Source organism: Drosophila simulans, chromosome 2L (genome assembly GCF_016746395.2).
Source record: "Drosophila simulans strain w501 chromosome 2L, Prin_Dsim_3.1, whole genome shotgun sequence".
NCBI classification, from domain to species: Eukaryota; Metazoa; Arthropoda; class Insecta; order Diptera; family Drosophilidae; genus Drosophila; species Drosophila simulans.
The window spans coordinates 4,453,176-4,478,201 of record NC_052520.2 but is presented as its reverse complement, the minus strand read 5'-3'; the positions used below and the strand labels follow the sequence as shown (position 1 = coordinate 4,478,201).

The 25,026-nt window shown below is 48.3% G+C and overlaps 5 protein-coding genes across 14 annotated transcripts in view; 2 read left to right on the top strand and 3 right to left on the bottom strand.

Annotated features, from left to right (window-relative positions):
- The window catches only part of LOC6730979, a 96,101-nt gene extending 86,318 nt beyond the window's left edge, over positions 1 to 9,783 (top strand). For 5 of the 6 annotated variants that reach the window (XM_039292872.2, XM_039292917.2, XM_039292916.2 and 2 more), the window contains 7 exons: positions 85 to 1,770; positions 2,105 to 2,305; positions 2,367 to 2,561; positions 2,623 to 3,618; positions 3,681 to 6,908; positions 6,972 to 7,397; positions 7,462 to 9,783. In XM_039292872.2, the coding sequence (XP_039148806.2) occupies positions 85 to 1,770; positions 2,105 to 2,305; positions 2,367 to 2,561; positions 2,623 to 3,618; positions 3,681 to 6,908; positions 6,972 to 7,397; positions 7,462 to 7,703 (6,974 nt within the window). In that variant the 3' untranslated portion in view covers positions 7,704 to 9,783. The remainder of the gene's footprint in view (positions 1 to 84; positions 1,771 to 2,104; positions 2,306 to 2,366; positions 2,562 to 2,622; positions 3,619 to 3,680; positions 6,909 to 6,971; positions 7,398 to 7,461) is intronic. The other variant, XM_039292891.2, reaches the window with a different exon arrangement.
- A 381-nt stretch (positions 9,784 to 10,164) lies between these two features.
- LOC6730978 (sodium- and chloride-dependent GABA transporter ine) lies at positions 10,165 to 19,125 on the top strand. Of its 5 annotated transcripts, none has more exons than XM_039292931.2 (10): positions 10,165 to 10,277; positions 11,914 to 12,893; positions 13,247 to 13,538; positions 15,008 to 15,186; positions 16,031 to 16,165; positions 17,186 to 17,315; positions 17,384 to 17,476; positions 17,536 to 18,487; positions 18,551 to 18,727; positions 18,791 to 19,125. In XM_039292931.2, the coding sequence occupies exons 2-10, from the start codon at positions 12,248 to 12,250 to the stop codon at positions 19,016 to 19,018; spliced, it is 2,832 nt and encodes a 943-aa protein (XP_039148865.1). In that variant the 5' UTR covers positions 10,165 to 10,277; positions 11,914 to 12,247; the 3' UTR covers positions 19,019 to 19,125. The 5 variants fall into 5 exon arrangements, with proteins under 5 accessions (XP_039148865.1, XP_039148866.1, XP_016023443.1 ...); XM_039292932.2 differs by having other exon boundaries at positions 10,179 to 10,360; XM_016179019.3 differs by having other exon boundaries at positions 10,179 to 10,370.
- Position 19,126: 1 nt separating this feature from the next.
- On the bottom strand, positions 19,127 to 22,010 carry LOC6730976 (polyphosphoinositide phosphatase). The gene is made up of 3 exons (XM_016179543.3): positions 21,830 to 22,010; positions 20,145 to 21,768; positions 19,127 to 20,087 (listed from the first exon to the last, which is right to left on the bottom strand). The coding sequence occupies exons 1-3, from the start codon at positions 21,908 to 21,910 to the stop codon at positions 19,216 to 19,218; spliced, it is 2,577 nt and encodes an 858-aa protein (XP_016023442.1). The 5' UTR covers positions 21,911 to 22,010; the 3' UTR covers positions 19,127 to 19,215.
- Positions 22,011 to 22,064: 54 nt separating this feature from the next.
- LOC27207823 (oocyte zinc finger protein XlCOF6.1) lies at positions 22,065 to 23,583 on the bottom strand. The gene is made up of 2 exons (XM_016183474.2): positions 23,360 to 23,583; positions 22,065 to 23,305 (listed from the first exon to the last, which is right to left on the bottom strand). Exon 2 carries the CDS (start codon positions 23,298 to 23,300, stop codon positions 22,260 to 22,262), a length of 1,041 nt encoding a protein of 346 aa, XP_016023441.1. The 5' UTR covers positions 23,301 to 23,305; positions 23,360 to 23,583; the 3' UTR covers positions 22,065 to 22,259.
- Positions 23,584 to 23,692: 109 nt separating this feature from the next.
- Positions 23,693 to 24,894, bottom strand: LOC27207879 (uncharacterized zinc finger protein CG2678). Its single transcript, XM_016183519.2, has 2 exons — positions 24,759 to 24,894; positions 23,693 to 24,698 (listed from the first exon to the last, which is right to left on the bottom strand). The coding sequence occupies exons 1-2, from the start codon at positions 24,776 to 24,778 to the stop codon at positions 23,822 to 23,824; spliced, it is 897 nt and encodes a 298-aa protein (XP_016023440.1). The 5' UTR covers positions 24,779 to 24,894; the 3' UTR covers positions 23,693 to 23,821.
- Positions 24,895 to 25,026: the final 132 nt, after the last annotated feature.

Sequence of the window (25,026 nt, the reverse complement as noted above, 5' to 3'; positions counted from 1 at the left end):
GTTTGCATATTGTAATTAGGCAGGGCCCATAAGAATATCTTATTTTGATATAGCATCCTAACATATGAATATTAACGTTTTCAGACGAACCAAAACCACCACCAACTCCCAAGAATCCTTGCTACCCTTCGCCCTGCGGAACCAATGCCGTGTGCCGCGTTCAAGGAGAGAACTACGTATGCGAGTGCAGCCAACTGGAGTACATCGGCAATCCCTACGAGGGCTGTCGCCCCGAATGTGTGGGCAACTCCGAGTGTCCGGCCAATCAGGCTTGCATCCGCAGCAAGTGCCAGGATCCTTGTCCAGGAGTTTGCGGACTAGAGGCCATTTGCACCATGAACAACCACATACCGATCTGCTCCTGCCCGCCGGGCTACACTGGCAACGCGTTTGCACAGTGTACCCGTCAGGTAACACCACCTCCTCCGTCGGATCCTTGCTACCCGTCCCCGTGTGGACCCAATTCGATTTGCCGAATTCAGAACGAGAAGGCCGTGTGCGAGTGCCTGCCCGGATTCTTCGGAAATCCGCTGGCCCAGGGATGTCGCCCTGAATGCACCCTCAGTTCGGACTGTGCCAAGGATCGGGCTTGCATCAACTCCAAGTGCGTGGATGCCTGCGTGGGAGAGTGTGGATTCGGAGCTGTTTGCCAAACGATCAACCACAGCCCGGTGTGTAGTTGCCCTGCCAACATGGTGGGCAATCCGTTCGTCCAGTGCGAGGAACCACGCCAGGCTGAGCCTATCGATCCCTGCCAGCCTTCGCCGTGCCGAAGCAACGGAATCTGTCGCGTTTACAATGGAGCTGCCACCTGCAGTTATCCGGAATGCGTTATCAACGAGGATTGTTCCCGCGACAGGGCGTGTGTTAGCCAAAAGTGCCGTGACCCTTGCCTGAATGCCTGTGGCATCAATGCCATCTGCCGGGCCATCAACCACAAGGCTGTTTGCAGCTGCCCACCGGAGTTCTACGGTTCTCCGTACGCTCAGTGTCTGAGGCAGCTACCGGAGCCAGAGCCCAAACCGGAATGCATCAGTGACGGTGATTGCACCAATGACAAGGCCTGCATCAACCAAGTTTGCCGCAATCCATGCGAGCAATCGAACATCTGCGCCCCACAGGCGCGTTGCCATGTCCAGCTCCACCGGCCATTGTGCGTCTGCAATGAGGGATATACTGGAAACGCCTTGCAGAACTGCTACCTTCTGGGATGCCGATCGGACGGTGAATGTGCCGCCAACGAGGCTTGTGTTAACCAGCAGTGCGTTGATCCTTGTGGTTTCACACAGTGCGGAACGGGAGCCATTTGTCGGGCTGACTTCAATCACCGAGCTAGGTGCCATTGCCTGGAGGGATACCGCGGCAATCCTCTGGTGCGTTGCGAACGTCCAGAGTGCCGATCCGATGACGAATGTGCTTTCCACCTCGCCTGCCGTAATGAACGTTGCGAAGACCCGTGCAACTGTGGCATTGGAGCCCAGTGCCGCGTGGAGAACCATCGTGCCCAGTGCCGTTGTCCAGCTGGCTTCAGTGGCAACCCGACCGTAAGGTGTGATCTTGTGCCAACACAACCGGAGGGCTGCACCATGGATGCAGAGTGTCCCAGCAAACTGGCCTGCTTCGGCGGCGAGTGCAAGAACCCGTGCGATGTCACGCATCCGTGTGGCGCCAATGCCATCTGCGAAGTGGTCGACACACTCCCTCTGCGCACCATGATGTGCAGCTGCCTACCTGGCTATGTGGGTGAAGCCGACATTGGATGTCACAAAGGTAAGATATGGCTGGTGGAAAGATCACATGGAGCCCTAGAGTGGGTTGATTAGCTCAACCTAGCTTTTGGAACTCGTCATTTCAGCTTATTTAAATACGCTTTATTTTTGAGTTTGCTTTTCTCATTGCAGCAGCAGGTTTTTTATAAAGTGCTTTTACAAATATTTATCTTTAATTACAATCCCATTTATAGTGATGCAAAACCATTATCCTGAGCAGTTGCACCTATATATATTTTGACTGCACTCTATAACTCTTAACTGTTGCACATAAACATTTAGCAATCATACATTTACTTTGGAACAAACTCTAATCCATGATTTTTTTTGCTCAGAACCCCCACGTGATCAGGGCTGTACGTCACATGATCAGTGCCAGGATACGGAAGCCTGTCGCGGCGGAAACTGCGTAAATCCCTGTCTGGATGCATCGCCTTGCGCTCGAAGCGCCCAGTGTTTGGCCCAACAACATCGCGCCATTTGCAGCTGTCCCGAGAGGACACAGGGAGATCCATTCACCAACTGCTACGAGCCACGTAAGCTACCACTTATAATTAGGATAAAACTGAATCCACTAATAATGTGTTATACTTCCAGCTGAAATCAAGACTGGCTGCACCCACGATTCGGAATGCCAGCCGACCACGGCCTGCATCAATAAGCGTTGCCAGGATCCTTGTGCCGAGGCCAATCCATGTGCCGGAAATGCCGAGTGCCGCGTCCAGAACTCCCGACCTATTTGCTTCTGTCCAGCTGGTTGGGGTGGTGACCCACAAGTTCAATGCTACAAACGTAAGTACTCCATATGAAACACCCTTTAGTACATAGACTGATGTAATCCTTGATCCTACAGCTGAATGCAAGATCAACGCCGACTGTCCGTATGACAAGACCTGCTTGAACGAAAACTGCGTAGATCCCTGCACTCATGGCCAAGTGCGTTGCGGCAATGGGGCCCAGTGCCTGGCTCAGAACCACCAAGCTGTGTGCATCTGTCCAACCGGAACTCAGGGAAATCCCTTCATCTCCTGCATCACTGGACACTGCCAGTACAACGAGGATTGTGCGGATCACGAAGCCTGCGATCGATTGAATCGCGTTTGCCGACCGGTTTGCGATCAGGAGACCTGTGCCCTAAACGCCATCTGTGTGGGTCGTCGCCATCAGCCGCAGTGCGAGTGCCGACCCGGTTACCAGGGCAATCCACATGTGCAGTGCGATATTCCAGTGAAGACGCCCAAGCCCCAGTGTATCCAGGATGCGGACTGTCCATCGAAATTGGCTTGCATCAATGAGCGCTGCGCAGATCCTTGCGCCACGCCACATGTTTGTACTCCGCAGCAGACTTGTACGGTCTTGGATACCCTTCCAAAGCGAGCCATGGCATGCAAGTGCCCCGGCGATACAGTGACGGATATCTCACGCAACTGCGTGCCCATCACTGTACCAAAGGTCATCTCCGGCTGCCAGCACAATTCTGAGTGCGCCAATACCGAGGTCTGTTCACATGGAAACTGTCTGGATGCCTGCCGACTGGAGAGATGTGGCGTCAATGCCCAGTGTACAGCTCGGGATCACTATGCTCAGTGCAACTGCCCTAAGGGCTTCCAAGGCAATCCCCGCATCGAATGCTACACTACAGAAGTTGATGTACCACGAATCCCCAATCCTGGCTGCTCCCGCAACGACGATTGTCCCAGGGACCAAATTTGTCGCAACGAGATTTGCATCAGTCCGTGTGCCGCGGATGACTGTGGAATTGGTGCCTACTGCCATGTGCAGCAGCGAAAGGCCATCTGCCGCTGTCCACCTGGTTATTCCGGTAACCCTCAAGAGCGCTGCCTGCCACGTAAGTATTCCTTAACTTTCTTCACATTTTTAGCAATACTAATTTCCATTCCATCTCCATAGCTTCCGATGTGATACTGGTGGGCTGCAAGTCTAGCACCGATTGCCCCTCGAACGAGGCCTGCATCAACACCCAGTGCGCCAGTCCTTGCAACTGTGGACCCAATGCCGAGTGCACGGTGAAGAATCACCATCCGATCTGCTACTGCAAGCCTGGATTCTCCGGAAATGCTCAGTTTGGATGTGCACCCATTGGCTGCCAGTCGGATGACGAGTGCAGCGGAGACAAGCAGTGTGTGAACCGCGAATGTATCAATCCCTGTCTGGCCAGCGATCCTTGTGCCCTTAATGCCGAGTGTTACGGACGTAACCATCGCGCCAATTGCCGCTGTCCCGTGGGATTGGAGGGTGATCCGTTTGTGCGTTGTTTGCGCTTGGAATGCCACTCGGACTACGACTGTGCATCGAACCTGGCCTGCGTGTCAAACGAATGTGTTAGCCCATGTGGTCAACGTAATCCGTGCGCCCAGAATGCCATTTGTCAGGCTCTGCAGCATCGCGCTGTTTGCCGTTGTCCGGATCAGTTGCCATTGGGTAACCCGTACGCTTATTGCGAACCCAGACCTGTTGAGCCCGTCTGCCGAGATGATGGAGATTGCCCAAGTAAACTGGCCTGCATCGACGACAAGTGTCAAGATCCGTGCGCTGTGCTCTCACCATGCCATCCAACTGCTCAGTGCAGTGTCCTAAATAGCGTTCCAGTACGAACTATGGTTTGCGAGTGTGCCGAGTACGAGGTGCCCGATGCCAGTGGAGCGTGCCGTAAAATGGTGCCGCCCAGGCAACCTGGCTGCGAGAGCGACCAGGACTGTCCCGACCAAGAGGCCTGCATACACGCTCAGTGCCGCAATCCATGCAACTGTGGAACTAACGCCGTCTGCCAAGTCACTCAACATCGCGCCGTATGCAGTTGCCAGGACGGATTTGAGGGTAATCCCTATGCCTCCTGTCGATCCATTGGATGTCGCGTGGACGGTGAGTGTGATTCGGGCAAGGCCTGCATCAACGGTGACTGCATCAACCCATGCCTGATCAACGATCCCTGTGGACCCAACGCCGAGTGCTACGTGCAATCGAACCGTGCCCAGTGCCGCTGTCTGAGTGGCTATCGAGGAAATCCCTACGAGCGTTGTCGTGTCATTGGCTGCAGCAGCAACAACGACTGTCCTACGGACAAGACCTGCCAGAACGAGCAGTGCGTGAATCCCTGCGTCTACCACAACCCGTGTGCCCCGCGTGCGGAGTGCAGGGCTCAGAACCATCTGGCCGTGTGCCGCTGTCCTGCCGAATTCCTGGGCAATCCATACGTGGACTGCCGACCGCCGCCACAACCCATCTGCCAGTTGGACACTGATTGTCCCGGTCGCCAGGCCTGCATCAACGAACAGTGCGTGGATCCATGCGTTGTATTGGAACCCTGCCAACGGCCTGCTATCTGCGAGGTGACTCCTACCTCACCGGTGCGTACGATGCTATGTATCTGTCCGGATGGCTATGTCAGCAGAGGAAAGGGAGGCTGTAAGCCTACGCCAGGAATCAAGGAGGTTGGAGGTTGCATCTCGGACTCAGATTGCCCGGCAGACAAGTCCTGCCTGAACAGCGTCTGCCGAGATCCTTGCAACTGTGGCTTGAATGCCGAATGCCGTATTAAGGATCATAAACCCGTATGCACTTGTCGCCAAGGATTTGAGGGTAACCCAGAGTTTGAGTGCTCCAAGATCGAGTGCAGTATCAACTCAGATTGCCCGGGTACTCACGTGTGCCGCAACCAGCTCTGCATTCCTGCCTGTCAGGGTGAACAGTGTGGATCCAATGCCCAGTGCTTGGCCATCGAGCATCGTGCGGTATGCGAGTGCATCCCAGGACATGGTGGAAATGCCAGGATTGCTTGTACTCCGTTGGGATGTCGCTCAGACGACGAATGTCCAACGGACAAGGCGTGCGTCAATGGCAAATGTAATGATCCTTGTACAACAACAGCTTTATGTGCCCAGGACGAGCTGTGCAAGGTGTATCATCACCGACCACAGTGCGCCTGTCCACCAGGAACCGTGCCCGGAAAGAATGGCTGCGAATCGGAACGACACATTCCCATCTGCATAAGCGATGCGGACTGTCCCAGCCAGAAAGCCTGTCTGCGCGGAGAGTGTGTGAATCCGTGCAATGCCACCCAACCATGCGGAGTCAATGCCTTCTGCAGTGTCCGTGATACCTTGCCCGTGAGGACGATGATCTGTGAGTGCCTTGAAGGCTACACTGGCAACCCAGCCGTGCAGTGCGACAAGCGTTCGCTGTGCGTCATCGAGAAGGGCTTCGTTCGAGATGTGGATGGACAATGTGTTTGCCCACCTGGAACCGCTTTGGATATCTACGAATACTGCACCCCATGCCGAGAGGAGCAAGGCTTCCGTATCGACGAGAGTGGTCACTGTGTGTGCGCCTTGGAGCGCGGAATGGTGATCGATGAGCGCGGCCGTTGCACCTGCCCCATTGATCTGGGCTACCGTCTGACTCCACGTGGCGAATGCCAGCCGGAGGAGCCGCCAGAGTGCACGAGCAATGATCAGTGCGCCGACAACCGATTCTGCAACCTAGACACCAAAACCTGTGAAGATCCCTGCCTGACCAAGGTGTGCGGAGTGAATGCCTTCTGTAACGCGGTGAATCACCGAGCCCAGTGCCAGTGCATCACCGGTTACACGGGCAATCCGGAGCTACACTGCAACCACACTAACTTCCGCACCGATTTCCCACGACCCGATATGGTGGTCAGTTGTCTTGCCGATGGCGTTCAAGTAGAGATCCACATCACGGAGCCAGGATTCAACGGAGTGCTATACGTTAAGGGTCACAGCAAGGACGAGGAGTGCCGTCGGGTGGTCAACCTGGCTGGCGAGACTGTTCCTCGTACCGAGATCTTCCGTGTCCACTTCGGTAGCTGTGGCATGCAGGCTGTAAAGGATGTGGCAAGCTTCGTGCTGGTCATCCAGAAGCATCCCAAGCTGGTCACTTACAAGGCCCAGGCCTACAACATCAAGTGTGTCTACCAGACGGGCGAGAAGAATGTCACCCTAGGATTTAACGTATCCATGCTGACGACTGCCGGAACAATTGCCAACACAGGACCGCCGCCGATCTGCCAGATGCGCATCATCACCAACGAAGGCGAAGAGATCAACTCTGCAGAGATCGGCGACAATCTCAAGCTGCAAGTGGATGTGGAGCCAGCCAGTAAGAATCTTATATTGTTAGGGCCTATTAAAATGTATGCTAATCTGTATCTTTCACATCTAGCCATTTATGGAGGCTTCGCCCGCTCTTGTATTGCCAAAACCATGGAGGACAATGTACAGAACGAGTATTTGGTCACGGATGAAAATGGCTGTGCCACGGATACCAGTATCTTTGGAAACTGGGAGTACAATCCGGACACGAACAGCCTGCTGGCCAGTTTCAATGCCTTCAAGTTCCCATCGAGCGATAACATCCGCTTCCAGTGCAACATACGAGTCTGCTTTGGACGCTGTCAACCCGTCAATTGTGGTGGCTACAACGCCTTCGGGCGACGTCGCCGCTCCATTGCGGACAACTCCACCGATGCGACCGCCATTGCCACGAATTCGGGTGTGGAGGGTCAACTGCGCGAAGAGATCACAATCTCATCAAATGCCATTTTGACATTCGAGAAGCGCAGCGGTCAAGGGCTCAATGATGCCAACAGTGAGTATTCCTGAAATTGATCAAAAACCTAACCATAACAAACTTTAATTTCCTTTTCCCACAGTAAAACCGGCGGCTCAAAGGGTAGAGGACATCTGCGTGTCTATGGTGGGACTGATCATTGCGCTGGTCATCACGGCACTGCTGGCTCTTGTGGCCGTTGCCGTGGCAGTTTCCTGCTGGCTAATGGCCTACAGGAGGAGGCCCAAGACCATTGCGCCCCTGCCCCATCCGCCAGAGTTCCCCAATCCGCTGTTCTCCAATCCCGACGCAGTGCCCGAGCCAACGCCGGATTACATATCCTAAACGTAACGTAACAATACACTGATACACAACACCTAGCTATATCTTTAGTATGTAAGAGAATCGAATGAAAATGAAAAAGAAAACATTGTGAATATTTGAAAGGCAAGTGCAAAAGGTTATGAATTATGCAATACAGATTAAATCGCGAAAGATTATCAAGATTGAAGAAAAGAAAAACAAAAGTAAAGTTGTGAGCTGAAAGTATAGTCGGCTCCATTGGCCGTAAAACGAAACTATGAAAGATTGAATTATTGTAAAAAGCAAAAAATGACGAAGCGAGAATCGCATCAAGAATGCACGAAAGTAATATAGTAGCTTAAGAAAATAATTTTATTAATTGTAATAACGATTAGTATTCTCCTTCCTACTAACATGAGAATTCCGCGTAGTGTTTGTACGTTTAGCTGCCCCATAGAGACCACCAACTGCCAAAACAGATGTGAGGGAATTCACCCATAGAGAGTGCAGCTACAAACGAATTCTCGTCCTCTAACGACAACTTCTTCATTAGTCGAGTACCAATATTAATTCTGTTATATATGTATAACTAAAGACTTCCTATAAATATTTAGGGTGTGGGTAGTAGCAACGACACTTTGTATTATAGCACAGACACACGCACACACAACTGCAACTACTTCCTGTAATTTAGATACCAACTCAACTCGCCCGTTAAAATTGAAAACTGCCTTTGATTTCCAACAAGAAAAACGAACAATGCACCCCAGAATACTCTCTAGCATAATGTATGTAAGAGATCGTTGGGCCTCGGTCTATAAGATACTTTTCCGCGTCTATCATCCATAACCACTGGACAATATGCCAACGATTGTCCCAGTTGGATTGTAGGCAAGCTCAAGAGTCAAAACACACACACACACACAAATCTCGAAGAAATCAGACCACTCTAACCGGCTTATAGACGTGGGAACAGTTTCATCTGGATCTAGGAACCAACTCGTTGAGGGAACATAACTATAACTGCCACTGAGGCGTCATCAGCGCACAAAAGATACTTATCTATTGCATAGGAAATACTAGGTTTGTTTTAATTTTAATCGCAACACCGACTAATGGAGGATTTGATTTTGACCACTGTCCCTCGACCACTTACTTGTACTACACTCTACTATGATTAACCATTATTTTTGTAGTTTTATAGTCAATTAATATTAAATTGTTGTGATTGTTTTTAATGCAAAAGAGATACTTCCACTAACTTACTAATATGTAGAGACAAAAGTATAGAGCGTACTTAAAAAGGCAACGAACCAGCGCCCTTGTCCCTGCCCCTGCCCTAAACCCCTTGCCATTCTCCATCGGGAAGAGCGCGCAGCTGTCAACGCGCCGGAAACTATGCAGCGAATTTCCGTTTCCGGCGCCCGTTTCACAGAGCATGTCTTTTCCCAATGCGATTATAGCTGGTGGGATGGCGGGTTCGCGGAGTCGGGCCTGGATAAATAAATTATTAAAAATGAAGTTTTAAATTAATATTATTAAACGTAAACAAAATGTATAGTCACTACTTTAAGAAGAAAGAGAATTTTCTTTATAGTAAAATACCATACAAAATAAACTCGCACTCAGACACGTACACAAAGAGACAGAATTTGTAAATAATACACTGGCAAACTCTATGGTATTTTTAAATAGCGCATTATTGTGTATAGGTTTCAGCACCTCGACTCCCAAATCCGAACTAAATCACAGGCTAACCCTAACCCATGCCAGGCATAAAATTATTTTCTTAATTCCATAGCCAATATGAATATGCAAGCAAGTGCACAAAATAGCAACCGCCTCGTTCACAATTACCACACACTTTTATTTTTCTTCACAAGAACCGCTTCAAAATCGTACCCTAAATAGAGTTACATTGAACATAGACAAAACTTTTGCACTGGCAACAAATATAAATGAGAAAATAATAAGGAATAAGAATGGCTCTTATTGTAAAAAGAAAGCAATAGTTAAATTGTACTTATAAAACGTGTATTTAATAACGAGAAACGAACATAATTGTAATCGCTTATTGTAAACTAATAAATAAATAAATAAATAAATATAAATCAACAATCAGTTTGATGGCGTACTTGATTAAATTAAGTATTCCGCCAGCATTCCACTTGCACTCGACTTGAATCTGGCCATTTAGGCGCTTCAAGTGCTCACATATGTGTCGCAAATTGTAGCTTCTTCTTGGTGGCCAGATAATCCGCATTAATATTCCAGCATTTTGGGGAGCGGGAACAAGCCTAACCCGTAATGCTTCTCAAGACAGACCCCACTTATAATACTGGATCCGCTCTCCGGCAGAGAGATATCTGGTCGGGCCAGATATGGGTAGAGCGGCACACAAACACAGATACTATATGCATGTGTGTAAGTTTGTATGTGGAGAGCGAGAGCGGATCGGGTTTGTGGTATGTGGTATGCCGCAGCAGCGGTCGCAAGTGCAAACGATATTCGCACACGGGGATTGGATCAGTTGACATTTGACGGCGCGCGTGTTGGCACGTTTTCGGGGCCTCTTCCACGGACTCATGGTTAAGCCATTGGGTCGTCGAAAGTGCGGTACGCAAAGTTGAGCACCTAGCACTACGCTGGGCATTAAGTATACGCGGCGTTATCTTGATCCGCTCGATTGCCGTTGTCGGGTAATTTGATGTGCGTTGATTGTTCTATTACGTTTATTATGATTGAAATTGGGCATTGTTCGGCGGATGAATGAATGAGAAGCCCCACACTCGAATCTAAATTGAACTGCAGGAACAAGTGAATCAAAGTGAATGAAATTACCATTATTAGTGTCGATCGCTGTCGCTCCGATTGCCATCATTAAAGTGTGTGATTATCTTTTCGGTCTAGGTGTTAAATATTTTTGTTTGTTTGCTCTTCGAGTGCAGCAAAGCCGCATTTAATGGCTGTTTGTTGGGGGCAGCAACTGGGCAAACAAACATGTTGTATAATGGGGAATTTAGCACTGGATGGGCACAGCTTTCATTAGCATGTCGGAGTGCTAATTTGGTTTTATAGTTCAGTGCGATACAAGGGATGTGCCCGGAATAGAACATCTGTTGATGCCGCAGCTTTCTACAGACGGTTTACGACTTACAATGAGGTACAGGTGTCTTATACGATGTCACGCTGTTTCCCAAGCAAGCAATTACCAAAACACTTCTCAGGGCTTAGCTTTCTCAGCTTCAGCAGCAAAGCGAATTGAATTCACACATCGCACCATAAGTGATTTATTGCCCGACAAAGGTAATCAATCAGGTTTTTTTTTTTTTTGGTGTGAGGGCTTGAACGAAAGCCCCAAATAGCCAACAGTTGATATTTTAAGAAGCTTACTCTACTCGTACACAGTTATGTAAACACAATTGGAATGTTTTCGAGCTCAGTTTAATCGGTTTTTATTCGTGCCTCGCGCTCTGGCTAAAAATTTACATTTTTACTACTTGAGTGTGGCTGATTTTCATATTACAACGAAAGCCCCTAGCGTGCCATGATATATGATATGTGTACGGCAAGATGCGTAATTATTAATTACGGCACAGTTGAGCCAGCACTCTGACCTTTCGTGGTCTGCTGCTGACCGGAGAGTCACTGGAGCAGATCGCGTGCCAATGACGTAGTGCCTCTGTTTCCTGCTCACTTCAAAACTTTCAAATTCAAAGAGACCGATATGGGCAAAAGCGTCAATCGAAGGCAACGAAACGAAAGCAGTCCGAGAAATGCTTTCCAAGAAGGCGACCGTGAGAGGTGGGCGACGTGGTCGGGTGCAACCTTTTAGGGTCACATCGCCGATAAGATACAAATTTGTATCTGTAGTATCAAGTGCGACTTGCTGCTCACCTGTGTGCGGCTGAAGAGCTCGAGCTGGTTTATCTGTGACGGCGATAAAATATAACAAAAAATGGGACAAAACTTCAGATTGTTTGTTTATATAAACAAATACGAGAGAAATATATGAAGTGTGCGTAAAAAGGTAAAGAAGAAATCAGTCAGTTTTATGGGTGCACTCTGAGTTGGGAAAGTGAATTTCACAGAAAGTGATAACAATTTGCGGAGTAGGCAGACAACAAACATCTAAATAAAATATTATTAAACGGTTAAAGAGCAACTTTCAAGAAAGTAATCACCTCTATTAAAGCAAATAAAGATAACTTGTGCTGGCTTTCACATGATTTAGTTTATTTTGATTTAAAAGCTCAAACTCACGCGGCCAGCAGCAACAACATTGTGCAACTCAAGGTTTAAATGTGATTTAAAATTGTGTCAACCAGTACCCGCAATCGCAGATTGCGACCATTCAAAATGATAGATATGAAAGCGGCCCCAGCATCAGCGAACCAGTGCGAAATCCAACAACAGTCGGCGTTCAAAATGGTTTTATGATACAGCGACTAGCGAATAGCAACTAGCAACAAGCAACTAGCAACACACCAACTGGCAACTTGCAACACATCAAGTGTCAACTAGCAACACGGCTACAGCAGCCACACGAATTTCCCACAGAGAGGCCCTCCCCCTCAACCTTCCATATGGCGGACAATAAAGACGCCAGCCAGGTGCTGAACACCACACCCGACCAGGTGGTCACCAGCCGCGCCCCGCTCACCGGCCTCGCGCCCTTGAGGCACAGCCAACTCTCTGATAGCGGAGCGGAGAGCTGCTACGAGGGCGACGAGCAGGCACGGCTTATCCGGTCGTCCTCGTCGCGGGCCCACAAGTTCATCATAATACCGGCCACGCCGGGAACACCGCCGGCAAGCGGTGCGGTAGCAGGACCACTTCCCTTCCGCCAGACCAGCTCCACCACATCGCTGGCGGCCATGGCAGCTGCGCTGCACAAACAGTCGCCACTGCGCCAGGCATCGGTGCGAACCAGGCCCAGTTCGGAAGTATTGCAACCGGGACAGGTGCTAGCCCATCAGCCAACGGCAGCAGGATCCACCTCCACGGTGACCTTCACCATTGACGACTGCGATGAACAAGGTGCCGCCATTCCTGCTGCAGCTTCAGTTCCAGCTCCCGTGACCATGCCCGCCATCTCACCCACGCCGGCTACCCTGACCTGCACCACCACCACCACCATGGCCGGGGATTCGGTGGCCGTCTCGCCGCTCAGCATGGAGCTAAAGTCGCGGTTAGGCAGCCATCACAGCAGCATGCGCTCCGTGGTCTCAGGTTGGTGACCCTCAAACCCTCGCCCGCATATTGAGTTTCCAAGTGCTCGTATGTAATTGCTTGTACTCAATTGCTTTGCTTGGAAACGCCTCTTAATCTTTTAATTACACGAAATACTTGAACAGGTTGTTGATAATGTTGTCCTACTAATAATTAAATGTCTGCCTTTAAGTGATTCATAATAATAATCGAACAGCTAGCAAATTTCATTTCAAATTGACCATAGTAACTATAAAATCCGTATGTAGAATTATTAATTATGATATTGATAGGCAATGAAGTTCCATATGGTTATCTCCGAGTCTTCTACTTGTTACTATTATAATGCACTTATGTATTCAAATCCCCTGCAGGTTATCTTCCGGGCCTAAATGACAGTAGCGGCAATCTGGTTGGAGGCGTATCGATGGCCACTTCCGGATTACAGGCCCCCAATCCGCTCTACATGCAACCACAGGCCTCGCTGAGTGGCAGTTCCTATCATTTCCACGAACTAGCCGGCAACCAGATCTACTCCGATGTGACCTCCGTTCGCTCGCTGGCTTCCATTGGCATTGGGTCAACGGATGGGCGCAAGCTGGTTATCCGGCGAGTGCCCACCACCGCCAATGAGTTGTTCGACATGGTCAATCCGCAGACGCCACCGTAAGTGTTCGAATCGCGAATTCTTCAGAATCAGTACTCAACAGCCTGGAAGTAAAGAAACGCGTTTTATTTCAAATTAGCAGTTTTTCTCAGTGTATAGTTAGGGCCATTAGCTTGACAAAGAGGCGGCGATAAAACGATCTAACATTTGTGGCAAATTTGGCCAGCATTTGGCACCTTAGCATAGAATAACATTGTTGAGCATTTGGCAAACAGTGGATTTTAACACCCTTGTGGCATCTTTGGGCGCGGGGTCCACATGATTTCCCACCGTCCCCGAAACGTGCCGATCTCGCATCAGCTATTTTTAAGCAACGTTCCTTAACGAGATCAATATATCGGTTCGATCGGTTTTGTGATTTATCTGTTTGTGTTGGCCAGACCAATTACCACTCCCCATTGTGTGCTCCATAAACACCGGGACTGCGGCCAAAACCCGGCTGAAAATTGCCGGACTTGTAGTCAGTAGCGCGCTAGCCCACAAGCCGATCAGTTGCCACTCCCAGTTTCCTCCAGTGCCCGCGTCTCCTGCTCCACGTATCCTTGCCATCCATGGATACCTTCATAGTTCAAAGGCTGCACTAGAAGTAACTCCTGAATACAAGATTAGAATAAGCCAAAGGAGTAAGCCAAAGTCGAGATGCCGAACCGCCAGGACTACGATGCCCAGTCCTCGAAGCACTCGGAGCAGTCCTTCTTCCGCTTCAACCGGGTGGCCAAAGTGTAAGAGCCCAGGGGAAAAATTCCAGTTGCATAACGTCTCGAATCAGGCCATTAAATGGTGATCGTGTGATTTGTTTGCCATAAACATTAGCGATAAAGCGCTGATTAAACATGAATGATTACTGGATTGTTAAGTAGACTGTTTATACCCGACTTAGCACTATTCCACAAAGGATAGCAAATATACGTTTTTCTTCGATATCTGCCTATATATAGTGCTACTGTGCTACCTATAAAGTGTTGATATATCAAGAGTTTTTGAGTTTTTTTTTTAATTATATGTAATATCGGTCAATTTGCTGAACAGAAACTAGGATATAGATCTATTGGTCTATTATTAAATCGAACTTATCATTAAATGTTACAATGCAGTGATCCACAATTAGTACAATTAGCTATAGCCAAAGCTATAGCCGTGTTGTCGACATGCGAACGCATAACTGCATGTTTTCAATATTTCCCCGATTTAATCAAAACACTTAAATGGGGGAAAAACTGACACGAACGGCTGTTTAAATCGGCGACACCTCCACCCACACCACCAATTGCCCAGCATTCTGCAGCCATCCATGACACGATCAGATCACCGGATCAGATTCTCGTCGGCGGGCACAATGCAACGCCAGTTGGCACCTCCAATGGAATGGCCAGACCCCAGTTGGTTGTGATTACTGCAATTAAGCCATTTGACGCATCAACTAATTTATATGGTTATTTCTGAATCCTCCTTCTGCTTCTCTTTTTAGACCCTTGGGGGTGGATGACGATGACAGCTACATGGACATGTCCGATGAGACGGCACACCTGAAGCCGCGCCAGCAGCACTGGGCCAACAAGATGCAGTTCGTCCTGGCCTGCATAGGATACTCGGTGGGTCTGGGCAACGTCTGGCGATTTCCCTACATGTGCTACAAGAGTGGTGGTGGTAAGTTCCCATGTCTACAGGGCTATAAATTGAATAGAATTTATGTATATTTACGATAAGATTATAATGGTGATTTCTATAGATATATCACATATAATTCTTTATTTAATTACTAATTTGGCTGAGCTATACACCATACTATTTATACGCTTATCTGTGCCTCCGAAAAAGATCTGCGGTTCAATTGGGAATTAAGAAAGGGGTCAGTCGTAGGCAATTCCGAGATTTTCCGGGTAACGCTGGGCGGAAGTGCCTCGTGAGAGTCCAGCAAGTGACTAAGAGTGCCGCCAAAAAAAACCTGCACATGCGATAAGGCAGATATTGAGATAGTTACTTTGATTTCGTGCGACGGCACCGGGAAGATATGGGGGTTTAGTTGTTTGTTTTAGTTGCTCTAAAAACATTTGACAATTTTGCACTTTAAGCGGCATTTCCGCTGAAGCGTTTAAAAGCCATAAATTAAAATTTGTTTAAGCTCAGAGCAGCGGGAACAGAGAATAGAGCGGTCACTGTCATCATTTGGCCGGTGTTTCTCGATCACGCGAGCTCGGAGGCCCGCGTCCATCTTCATTTGCACTTGGAGACCCGGAGCTGGGCCCCTACTTAGCTTGCCCGTTTCTCGAGGGGATCGGGCATGGAAATGGGGGCGTAATGAGCTGGTGTGACAGTGGAGAAACGGGCACACGACCTCCTGCTAATGACGCGTATAACGATAGACAGTAGTTTCAGGCCATTTGCATTTGCTTATGTCAAATATTTATAATTAATTTAAATTATTTGCTTAGCTGCTCTCCTCCATGGCTACACGTACATATGTAAATGTTTTGCTATTCATTGTTTACAGGTGTTTTTCTAGTACCTTATTGCATAATACTGTTCATATGCAGCATTCCGCTGCTCTTCATGGAGCTGTCCGTTGGCCAATACACCGGTCGAGGACCCATTGGGGCCCTGGGTCAACTGTGTCCTCTGTTCAAGGGTGAGTAAAGGTTTACAACTCAATTTTTTATCATTAAAGTTAGTTATCATTGGTCTAAACTATCAAATTTATTTATATCTCGCTCTTACTTACAAAGCTGCAAACGGGTCGTATACGTAATAATTATCAATATATATTACGTATGCAGCCTGTTGTCAAGAGCAACGTTTGTGAATTCTGTCCGTATGATATTGGTATATTCTTACAAATCTTATAGGCGATTTAAATTGTTCTTACTATTATTATACATAATTTACAAACTCCCATTGCGTCATTTGTAATTTGCAAATGCGTCATGCTTTTCATAACTTTGAAAAACCCCCATCAAAACAATTGAAAGCCAGGCTTGCCCAACCACCATGACAAACATAAAAGAGGGCTCTGGGATATGACCAAGTCCATGGCCAAGGTCAATCCCATATTTAGCCAGCTTGTCGAGCTCTATTTTGCGTTGTGATTTACACCTGGTAATCACAACCGTAGTCAGACCTCTCATTCCGATGCTCCACTTCCATACGGACGGAAGCTAATTAGCTGGGCCATTGTGTTGTGGAGGTGGCGTGAAAACCCGAAGGCAAGCCGGGAAAATGCCCCCATCCACAGGCCACCAAGATCGTCATTACTGCATACAATGCATTTAGCTGTTTTTGCCGTTGCCAAACGCTTAATTACTGTCAATATTTTGCAAACAAACCACGCCCACGCAGAGGCAGAGGCAAGCTAATAAATATTAATAACGTGTAAAAACTATTTAACCAAGATTGGCGAGCGACTTCGAACGGATCCAATTGTCGCCGTATGAGGCCGGCACATGGCCAATTATGCAGATGAGTGCCAGTCTAGGCATGTGATTCCATACGAAACCGGTCCGACTATCATCTGGCCTAATTAAGTCTAATTTTTGTGTATGCTCAGCTCATTGCAATTGGCATTGCCATAAAGTTGAGCTGCAGCTGGAGATTCCCGACTGATTTGGGCGAACGGGGTTACTTATCGATGGCTTCTTCTCTGCCTTCTCAGGGGCCGGACTCGCCAGCGTGGTCGTCTCGTTCCTCATGTCCACCTACTATAGTGTCATCATAGGCTACTCCATCTACTACTTCTTTACGTCGTTCAAAACGGAGATGCCCTGGATCGACTGCAACAACAGGTGGGTTTTGTATATATCCTATTCTTTTACGGTTCCATCTTATGTGAATTTTCATACATGATTTCCAGGTGGAACACGCCGGATTGCTGGGTGCCACAGCGCAAGGGGATTAATGCCAGTGCGCCGGACACATCTCGCACTCCATCCGAGGAATTCTTCGAGTAACATATAGCAAACTTTTATAAGTTGTGGTCTTATATTCATAGTTTCCCTTCCGTAGAAACAAGGTCCTTCAGATCAGCGGTGGCCTGGAGTATCCGGGCATGATGCGCTGGGAGCTATTCGCCTGCCTAATCTGCGCCTGGCTAATGGTCTACTTCGCCACGTGGAAGTCGATCAAGTCGTCGGCGAAGGTGCGCTACTTCACGGCCACCTTTCCGTTTGTGCTGATCATCATCCTGATGGTGCGCGCGGTGACCCTGGATGGAGCTGCTGAGGGTCTGCGCTTCTTCTTCCGTCCCAAGTGGTCGGAGCTGAAGAACGCCAATGTGTGGATCAACGCCGCATCCCAGAACTTCAACTCGCTGGGCATCACCTTCGGATCCATGATCTCCTTTGCCAGCTACAACAAGTACAACAACAATATCCTGCGGGATACCGTGGCAGTGAGTGCGGTGAATATGATCACCAGTCTCCTGGTGGGCATCTTTGCCTTCTCCACGCTGGGCAACCTGGCGCTGGAGCAGAACACCAATGTGAGGGACGTCATCGGTGATGGACCGGGCATGATATTCGTGGTGTATCCCCAGGCGATGGCTAAGATGCCGTACGCTCAGCTCTGGGCGGTCATGTTCTTCTTCATGCTGCTCTGCCTCGGTCTGAACTCTCAGTTTGCCATTGTGGAGGTGGTGGTCACGTCCATACAGGATGGCTTTCCGCGGTGGATCAAGCGGCACCTGGGCTATCACGAAATCGTGGTCCTGTTCGTCTGCGTCATCTCATGTCTCTTCGGGATGCCCAACATCATACAGGGTGGCATCTACTACTTCCAGCTAATGGATCACTACGCCGCCTCCGTGACGATCATGTTCCTGGCCTTCTGTCAAATGATCGCCATTGCCTGGTTCTACGGCACGGGAAGGCTCTCGAAGAACGTCAAACAAATGACAGGAAAGGCGCCTTCCTTCTATCTCAGATCCTGCTGGCTAGTCTTGGGACCCTGCCTCCTCTTCGTAAGTCACACCGTGCCTAAACTATGTAGAATTAATCTAAAAGCATCTGATTTTCGAATGCAGGCCATCTGGGTGTTGAGTCTGATCAACTACCACGAGCCCACCTACCACAATGGACGCTATACCTATCCGGACTGGGCCTATGGAATAGGCTGGATGTTCGCTTCATTCTCGCTGATCTGCATACCTGGATATGCGGTTATCAACTTCCTGCGCTCCAGTGGAGATACCTTTTGGGAAGTATGTTGCTGCTACCAATTTCCTATGCCCACTTATTAACCCGATGTTGAACTCATTTCGCAGCGCATCCGGAACACGTTGAGACCCAACATCTACGAGTGCAAGATTTGCGGGGAACACCACTGCGAACACGACTTTCCGGAGCAGGAGCAGTTCATGCTGGCCCAGGAAATGGCCACCGTGTACAAGCCCACGAACCCACACCTGCTCCATCTCGGCCAGAAGTGCGGCTACAACGCCATGCAAGCCTCACCCTCACATGCGGAGGCAGGAGGACCATGTGGCCAGTAACTGTTAGGAACCTTTCCCAACAATAGCCATTTCCGAGTATTTTTAACGAATCACTTTTGTAAGTTAACTGCAGAAATTAAAGTATTTAAATAAATTCTAGAGCGAGACTATTGGATTAACGATGTTATTTAACTTAATATAATATATAATACATCTTGGGACAAACTAAAATATCAGTTGACATTACATATCAATAACTACAGCTTTTGCACATATTGATAGAGTACATCGAACTCCTCCAGCTTGGGCACGGCATTAAAGGTGCTGCGAGTGCGACAGTACTCGGCGTAGATAGTTAGACTCTTGCGAGGAACGACCGGCGGACGCACGCTGAGATAGGAGTCGGTGCCGTAGTCACTGAGTGGTCGCAGGGTAATGCCACGCATAATCTTGGCCAGCTCCTGATCGCGCTGAGCAACGGCCGTCTGAGCCGGCCTCGCACCTCCACTGGACAGCTTGCCCATCTGCACGTACTTCTTATAAACAGCCATGCTCTGCTTGGAGGGCGGATTGATGGTGCACCCATAGATTTCCTCCATCGAGGGCAGACCTGTGGCCAGAGTGGCGGCGGCTGGTTCGGTCGATTCCGTCTGGTTTGCCTCCTTCTCGGCAAAACTTGCACTTAACTCCTCGTCACTGGAGCTATCGTCACCCTCGCTGGAACTTGAGGAATTGCTGTTCATAGAACCCGTGGAACTTTGCCCTGTCATCGAAGGATTTTGACGGGCCTTTCGCGATGTCTGGATCTGCCTCTGGAACGGACTGAAATTAGTGCGGAATGTGGGCATGTATCGCAGTGCCAGCTGGCTGATCTCGAACGCAATGTGCTCGCTGAAATCAGTCCACTTGAAGGACTGATGGTAGTTGGAGTAGGCATCGATCATTTCCAGGCCGCTGCTGTGAACGCGAAATAGCTCCTTGACCAGTTTGTTGGAGTCCGCACACGAATAGGGTAGGCACTCGCGAACCTTGTGGCGCACCCAATCGGTGATGGCCTTGCTATCCGCTCTCGGCACGAATGCGTTGTGCATGTCGTAGTCCGTTTGTAGCTCCCAAATGGGTGGACCCTCTGCTTGAAAATTATATTAAATTATTTAACTTAAATATTAAAGATTTCAGTACTCACGCTTTGTCAAACTGGGTTTGTATATGCCCAAGAACAAGTTGATGCTGTGCTGCTTCTCGGTGTCGCTAAACGTGTTGCTGTAGTACCGACTGAGGGTTTGCATCACATCGCTACCCTGAGATCCCCAGGGCGCCGTCTTTCGGTATGTCTTAATCCGGTGCACCAGCTGCGACCCGCCGTATTGCAAGGCCAGTGTATCGCCGTGCTCCTCGTAAAGGTTTTCCAGCATCGTCACGCAATCCGAGTCGAACTCCAGCTTAGCGGATTTAACAAAACCCAGACGCTCCAGTTGGTGACCCAAAGCGCACTTTCCAATCGCAAACTGGGCCGAATTGGTGCGATCCAGGCAGTCTACGCAGTTTGTGCGCACAATCCCAGTCTGCAAGCCGGGCTCACTGCCAGCCGCCTTGAAAAACATGCCCGTCATTTGGACAATACTTTCGGCATGAATGGCTAGTTGCTCCATGACGTTGCCTCCGCTCAGGCGACTTTGTCGCGCCATATCGAAGTGAATGTGCTTCATGCGGTGCGGCGGCGGCAGGAATTGGTTGAGATAGCGGATACTGTACTCCAGCTCCTTGGAGATGATCGACTCGTGCTTGCGCCGCTCCCTCTTCTTCACCAGATTGAGCATAATGAGCGGCGCACCATAATGGAAGAGCAGCCGTTCGAAGTGGAGCGACGGAGTCTGCGCATATGGATCGCAAATGTCCAATTGAATCTGCGGCTTGGGCACCATTTTGCTGATATCCTGGGACCAGTGTGACGGTATGGAGCCTCGCATTTGGGTGAAGGCGCAGATTCTCTGACCATCGCTGACGATCTGTTCGGTCTCCACCTCATTGGCCACGTCCCCTTGAAAGTTGGCTCCTCGCTTAAGGAAACGGGTACCGGCGAAGCGTGAACTCCTGCGCGCCACCAGGCAAACATTGACGTGCCGCCCAAAAATGCTGATGCAGGATTGGCTGACAAACCCGTGAGTAACCTCTAGAAGCCAGTCCTTGAGCATTATGCCTTCCATGGGCTGCAAGAGATAGGCATTCCAGACAAAGCGCTTGCGGGAATCGGTGCGAAACGCGTAATCCACACGCTCATGGGCCTTGTCCACATTGCTGGTTAGCGTATTCCAATCGGGAAGCGGTTCGTCGCGGTCGAGATCTACCTTGGCACCAACGTAGCGAGGAGCGGACTCGTTGTACTGCAGCGTGCGCGTCAAATCGTAGGAGTATGAGAAATAGAAGTTGCTACGGAGGTCGATATTCTGAAACATCCGCTTGTAGCGATCCTCGTGCGGATGCGGTGGTCGTTGCGAGGTCACCTCGTTCACACGCACCATCACCGTGTCCTTAATTGTGTAGACCAGGTGGCGGCCGATGTGGGCGCAGCATTTGCGCTTTGTCACCAGCAAGAGGTAGTAGCCCTCGAGGAAGCGCACAAATCCGAGGACCCCGTAAGCTGACGTCACCTTGGGCGAACCCGTAAGGGAGGCGACAAAACGTCGGATCTCCAGGCTGTTGAACTCGTTGGCATTCTCCTCGATACTGAGCCGGTTGTGGGCAAGTCGGTCTATGGTCAGGAGGCGGAACCGAGTCTCCCGATTGTTGCTGCCCACCAAATAGAGGCGCTGAAATTATGGCGATATATGTGATTAGTCAGAAAAAGCTCAGCTGGAGGTGATTTCTTACCGCTCGTGTCTCATAGAGCACTACTTTTTGAATGGAGCTTATCAGGGGATTGAAAACTATATTCGGATTATCATTGTTCATTTTTCTCAGCTTTTCCGATTGTTTTTTGTTACAATTTCTCAGGCCGCTTCCGCATAAACAACAAACAGCTGATCAGCTGTAGTTGGATATGCGCAAAATGACCAGTGTTGGCAGCGTGAGAGGGAGTCGATTAATTAATTTTGTTTTGGTACAATCAAATGTAAATAACATTTTATTCCTTCATAAAACATATCAAAATATGCATATTCATTACAAACCAATTGTATACCTTATTATTACAACACCTATAAATATGTTAGTGTATTTTATCATCTAACAAAATCGTTTTGGTCCATTTTAAAGTAGTGTATCTCGAGGATATGTCTTTCAAGTGTTTTTAAAGTAGTGGTCACTCGTGTAACTCGAGGATATGTCTACCAAGTGTTTTTCTCTGCTTATAGGAGCTGGCACAGTGAGGACACTTAAAGGTCCTTTCGACGCTGTGTATGAGCTTGTGCTCCTTGAGAGTGCTGCTCAGCCGAAAAGTCTTGGGACAGTGGGAGCAGCGAAATGGACGATCTGGTGAGTGCAGGCGGCTGTGTTCCTTGAGGTGCTGCTTGAGAGCAAAGGCCGTGGGGCAGTGGGAACACTTGAATGGTCGTTCACCAGTGTGAGAACGGAAATGGTTTTTAAGGTGAAACTTCCTCGTAAATGTTTTCGTGCACTTTGAGCACTTGAACGGTCTTTCGCTGCCATGTGTGCGGATGTGTCGCCGGAGATCGGATGATTTAATAAAGGTTTTGGAGCACTCTGAACACTTGAATGGCCGTTCGCCAGTGTGAATTCGCTCATGCGACTGCAGAGTGGACTGCTGCGCAAAGGTTTTGGAGCAGTGGGAACACTCGTAGGGTTTCGATACATTGTGGGTCTTCATGTGAGCCTTGAGAGTGACCCTTAGTCTAAAGTTCCGCTTGCAGTAGGGGCATGGGAAGGATTGTCCGTCCGTGTGAGTTCTCATGTGCCTCAGCAAACTTCCCTTTCGCTGGTACTTCTTGTGGCATTCGCAACATTCGAATGCAAACTTCTTGCTGTCGCTTTTCCCATCGTCATCAGCATCGGACGCAGAATCGATCCGCGCATCTTCGTCTTCCGAAATCGCCCAGTCTTCTTCTTCGAGCAAGGCGCATAAAGCATCCTCGATGCCTTCATCGCGAACTCGGCAGTAGAACTGGTGGCTTTTCTCACAAGTTTGCCTAATCCCATACGCGCTCTTTGCGTCCTCAAAGCAGGGTAGACATATCATTTCCGAAAACAAATCGCCACGTTTGACCTCGAATCCGGTGCACTGCGCGATCATCTCGGCAATGGAAACTCTAGTCTTTCGTCTGGCGTCAAATATGTTAACGAGTTTATCCGAAATATCCATGCAAACTCGGCAGATTTTCGCCATTATCCCTGTAATAAACAATACTTAATAAGCTGAACTTTATGAGGGACAATATCACTTACCTGATATATATACTAAATCACTTTATGTTTTTAATAGCTTATAGCTGGAAAAACAATCATTTATAGTTTAGGAATCCTTTTCGTGCAACCCAATTAATTCAAAGGTAATGCTCTTGCTTTGTTTAACAATTCAAAATAATAATAAGCAAAACTTCACATTGTGCACAGTACACTGGGCACCCTATGCTCTGGGCCATATGCTAAATCGATTTATTATCGATGTTCGAAATTCAAATTAATTATCAAAATTAACATTTTTGAAACTAAGGTTTTGTCTTCCTAGTTATAAACTTTATTAATTCGTTTTATGATGCTTAAAAAGATGTTTACATATATTAAAAAAATGGATTAAACAAATTTTATTTAAACAAAGGGATAAAGCTATAAACAAAGATAAAAATATATAATATAAGAATATAAGTCCTTATAATGTAATTATAGTTAGTTTCATTGGACGTACTCTTAGGGAGTAAGAAATTTAAATCCGTGTTTGAGCACGTGATTTTTAAGACCAGTTTTGTGTTGGAACAGTCTTGGGCACTTGGGACACTTAATCAAATTGGTGTTGTGGCTACGCATGTGTCGTTTCAGATCATTTTCAAAGGCGAACGACTCGGAGCAAACAGTGCAAGTGAACCGTTCTCCGGAGTGACCCAGCATGTGCAGGTCCAAATTGGACTGCTGCTTAAAGCACATCATGCAGAAGGAGCACCTAAAGAATACTTTCGGGGGAGAGCGTTTCTGACATTTATATGGTGGCATGCCCTTTAGGGGACTTTGGGTTGACGAGGTGTGCTTAGTCGGGAAGGATTCGTGAGTCTGAAGGTGCGTGTCCAGAGCAGAATCACAGTGGAATGTTGTCTTACTATCTATTTGTTCACCACTAAGGAATTTATCTTCGATGGGCTCCTCTTTCACACGATGCTGCAAAGGAGTTGTACCGGAGTAGTCCGGCGATATGCACTCCGCATCCTCAAGTGGTTCTTTCTTTACTTCGTTTTCCCGTATTTCGAGAACATCTTTCTTTATTGGTCTTTCTTCGCAGAACCCTGTGACTTCCTTCATTATATCCGCTCCTAACTTCTCTAGATTCTCTTCCATTGCTTGGATATCCAGCTGGTCACTTTCCCGAGAGGATGACTTTGATCTGAAGGCAATCCGCGCATCCACGAGGCACAGCGAGCAAACTGTTTCAGGAAGGGAGTCGCCCCGCCGAACGGGTAGGCCAGTGTAGTGGGAGACTACATCCACATTGGACAGCCCGCTTTCAGATGGGCCATCGAAAATGTTTATCACAAAGTTCGATCTTTTCGTGCAAATGCGACATGTTCTGTTTTTCCTAAAATGTAATACTGTTAACTCATGCAAAAGGTAGTAGCTTTAAAAACCAACAACTTACCAAATATTTCTATTTACCATATTTAACAGCTGAGAAAAACACAAACCTGCTGGGTCACCCTGTGGTGGTCAGCTCAAGTGGTGGTAGCCAGTATAAAAAGGAACCACATTCACGTACGGAAAATCGGATTCTTGGGTGCCACTGAATATGTTTATCCACGATTCCGATTCAGATTGCAAATGCTACACAAGGCCACTATTGCCCTGAAATTAAATAAGCATTACTTACTCCAAACAAAAAAGTGCTTACCTTTTTTGTTTACAATTTT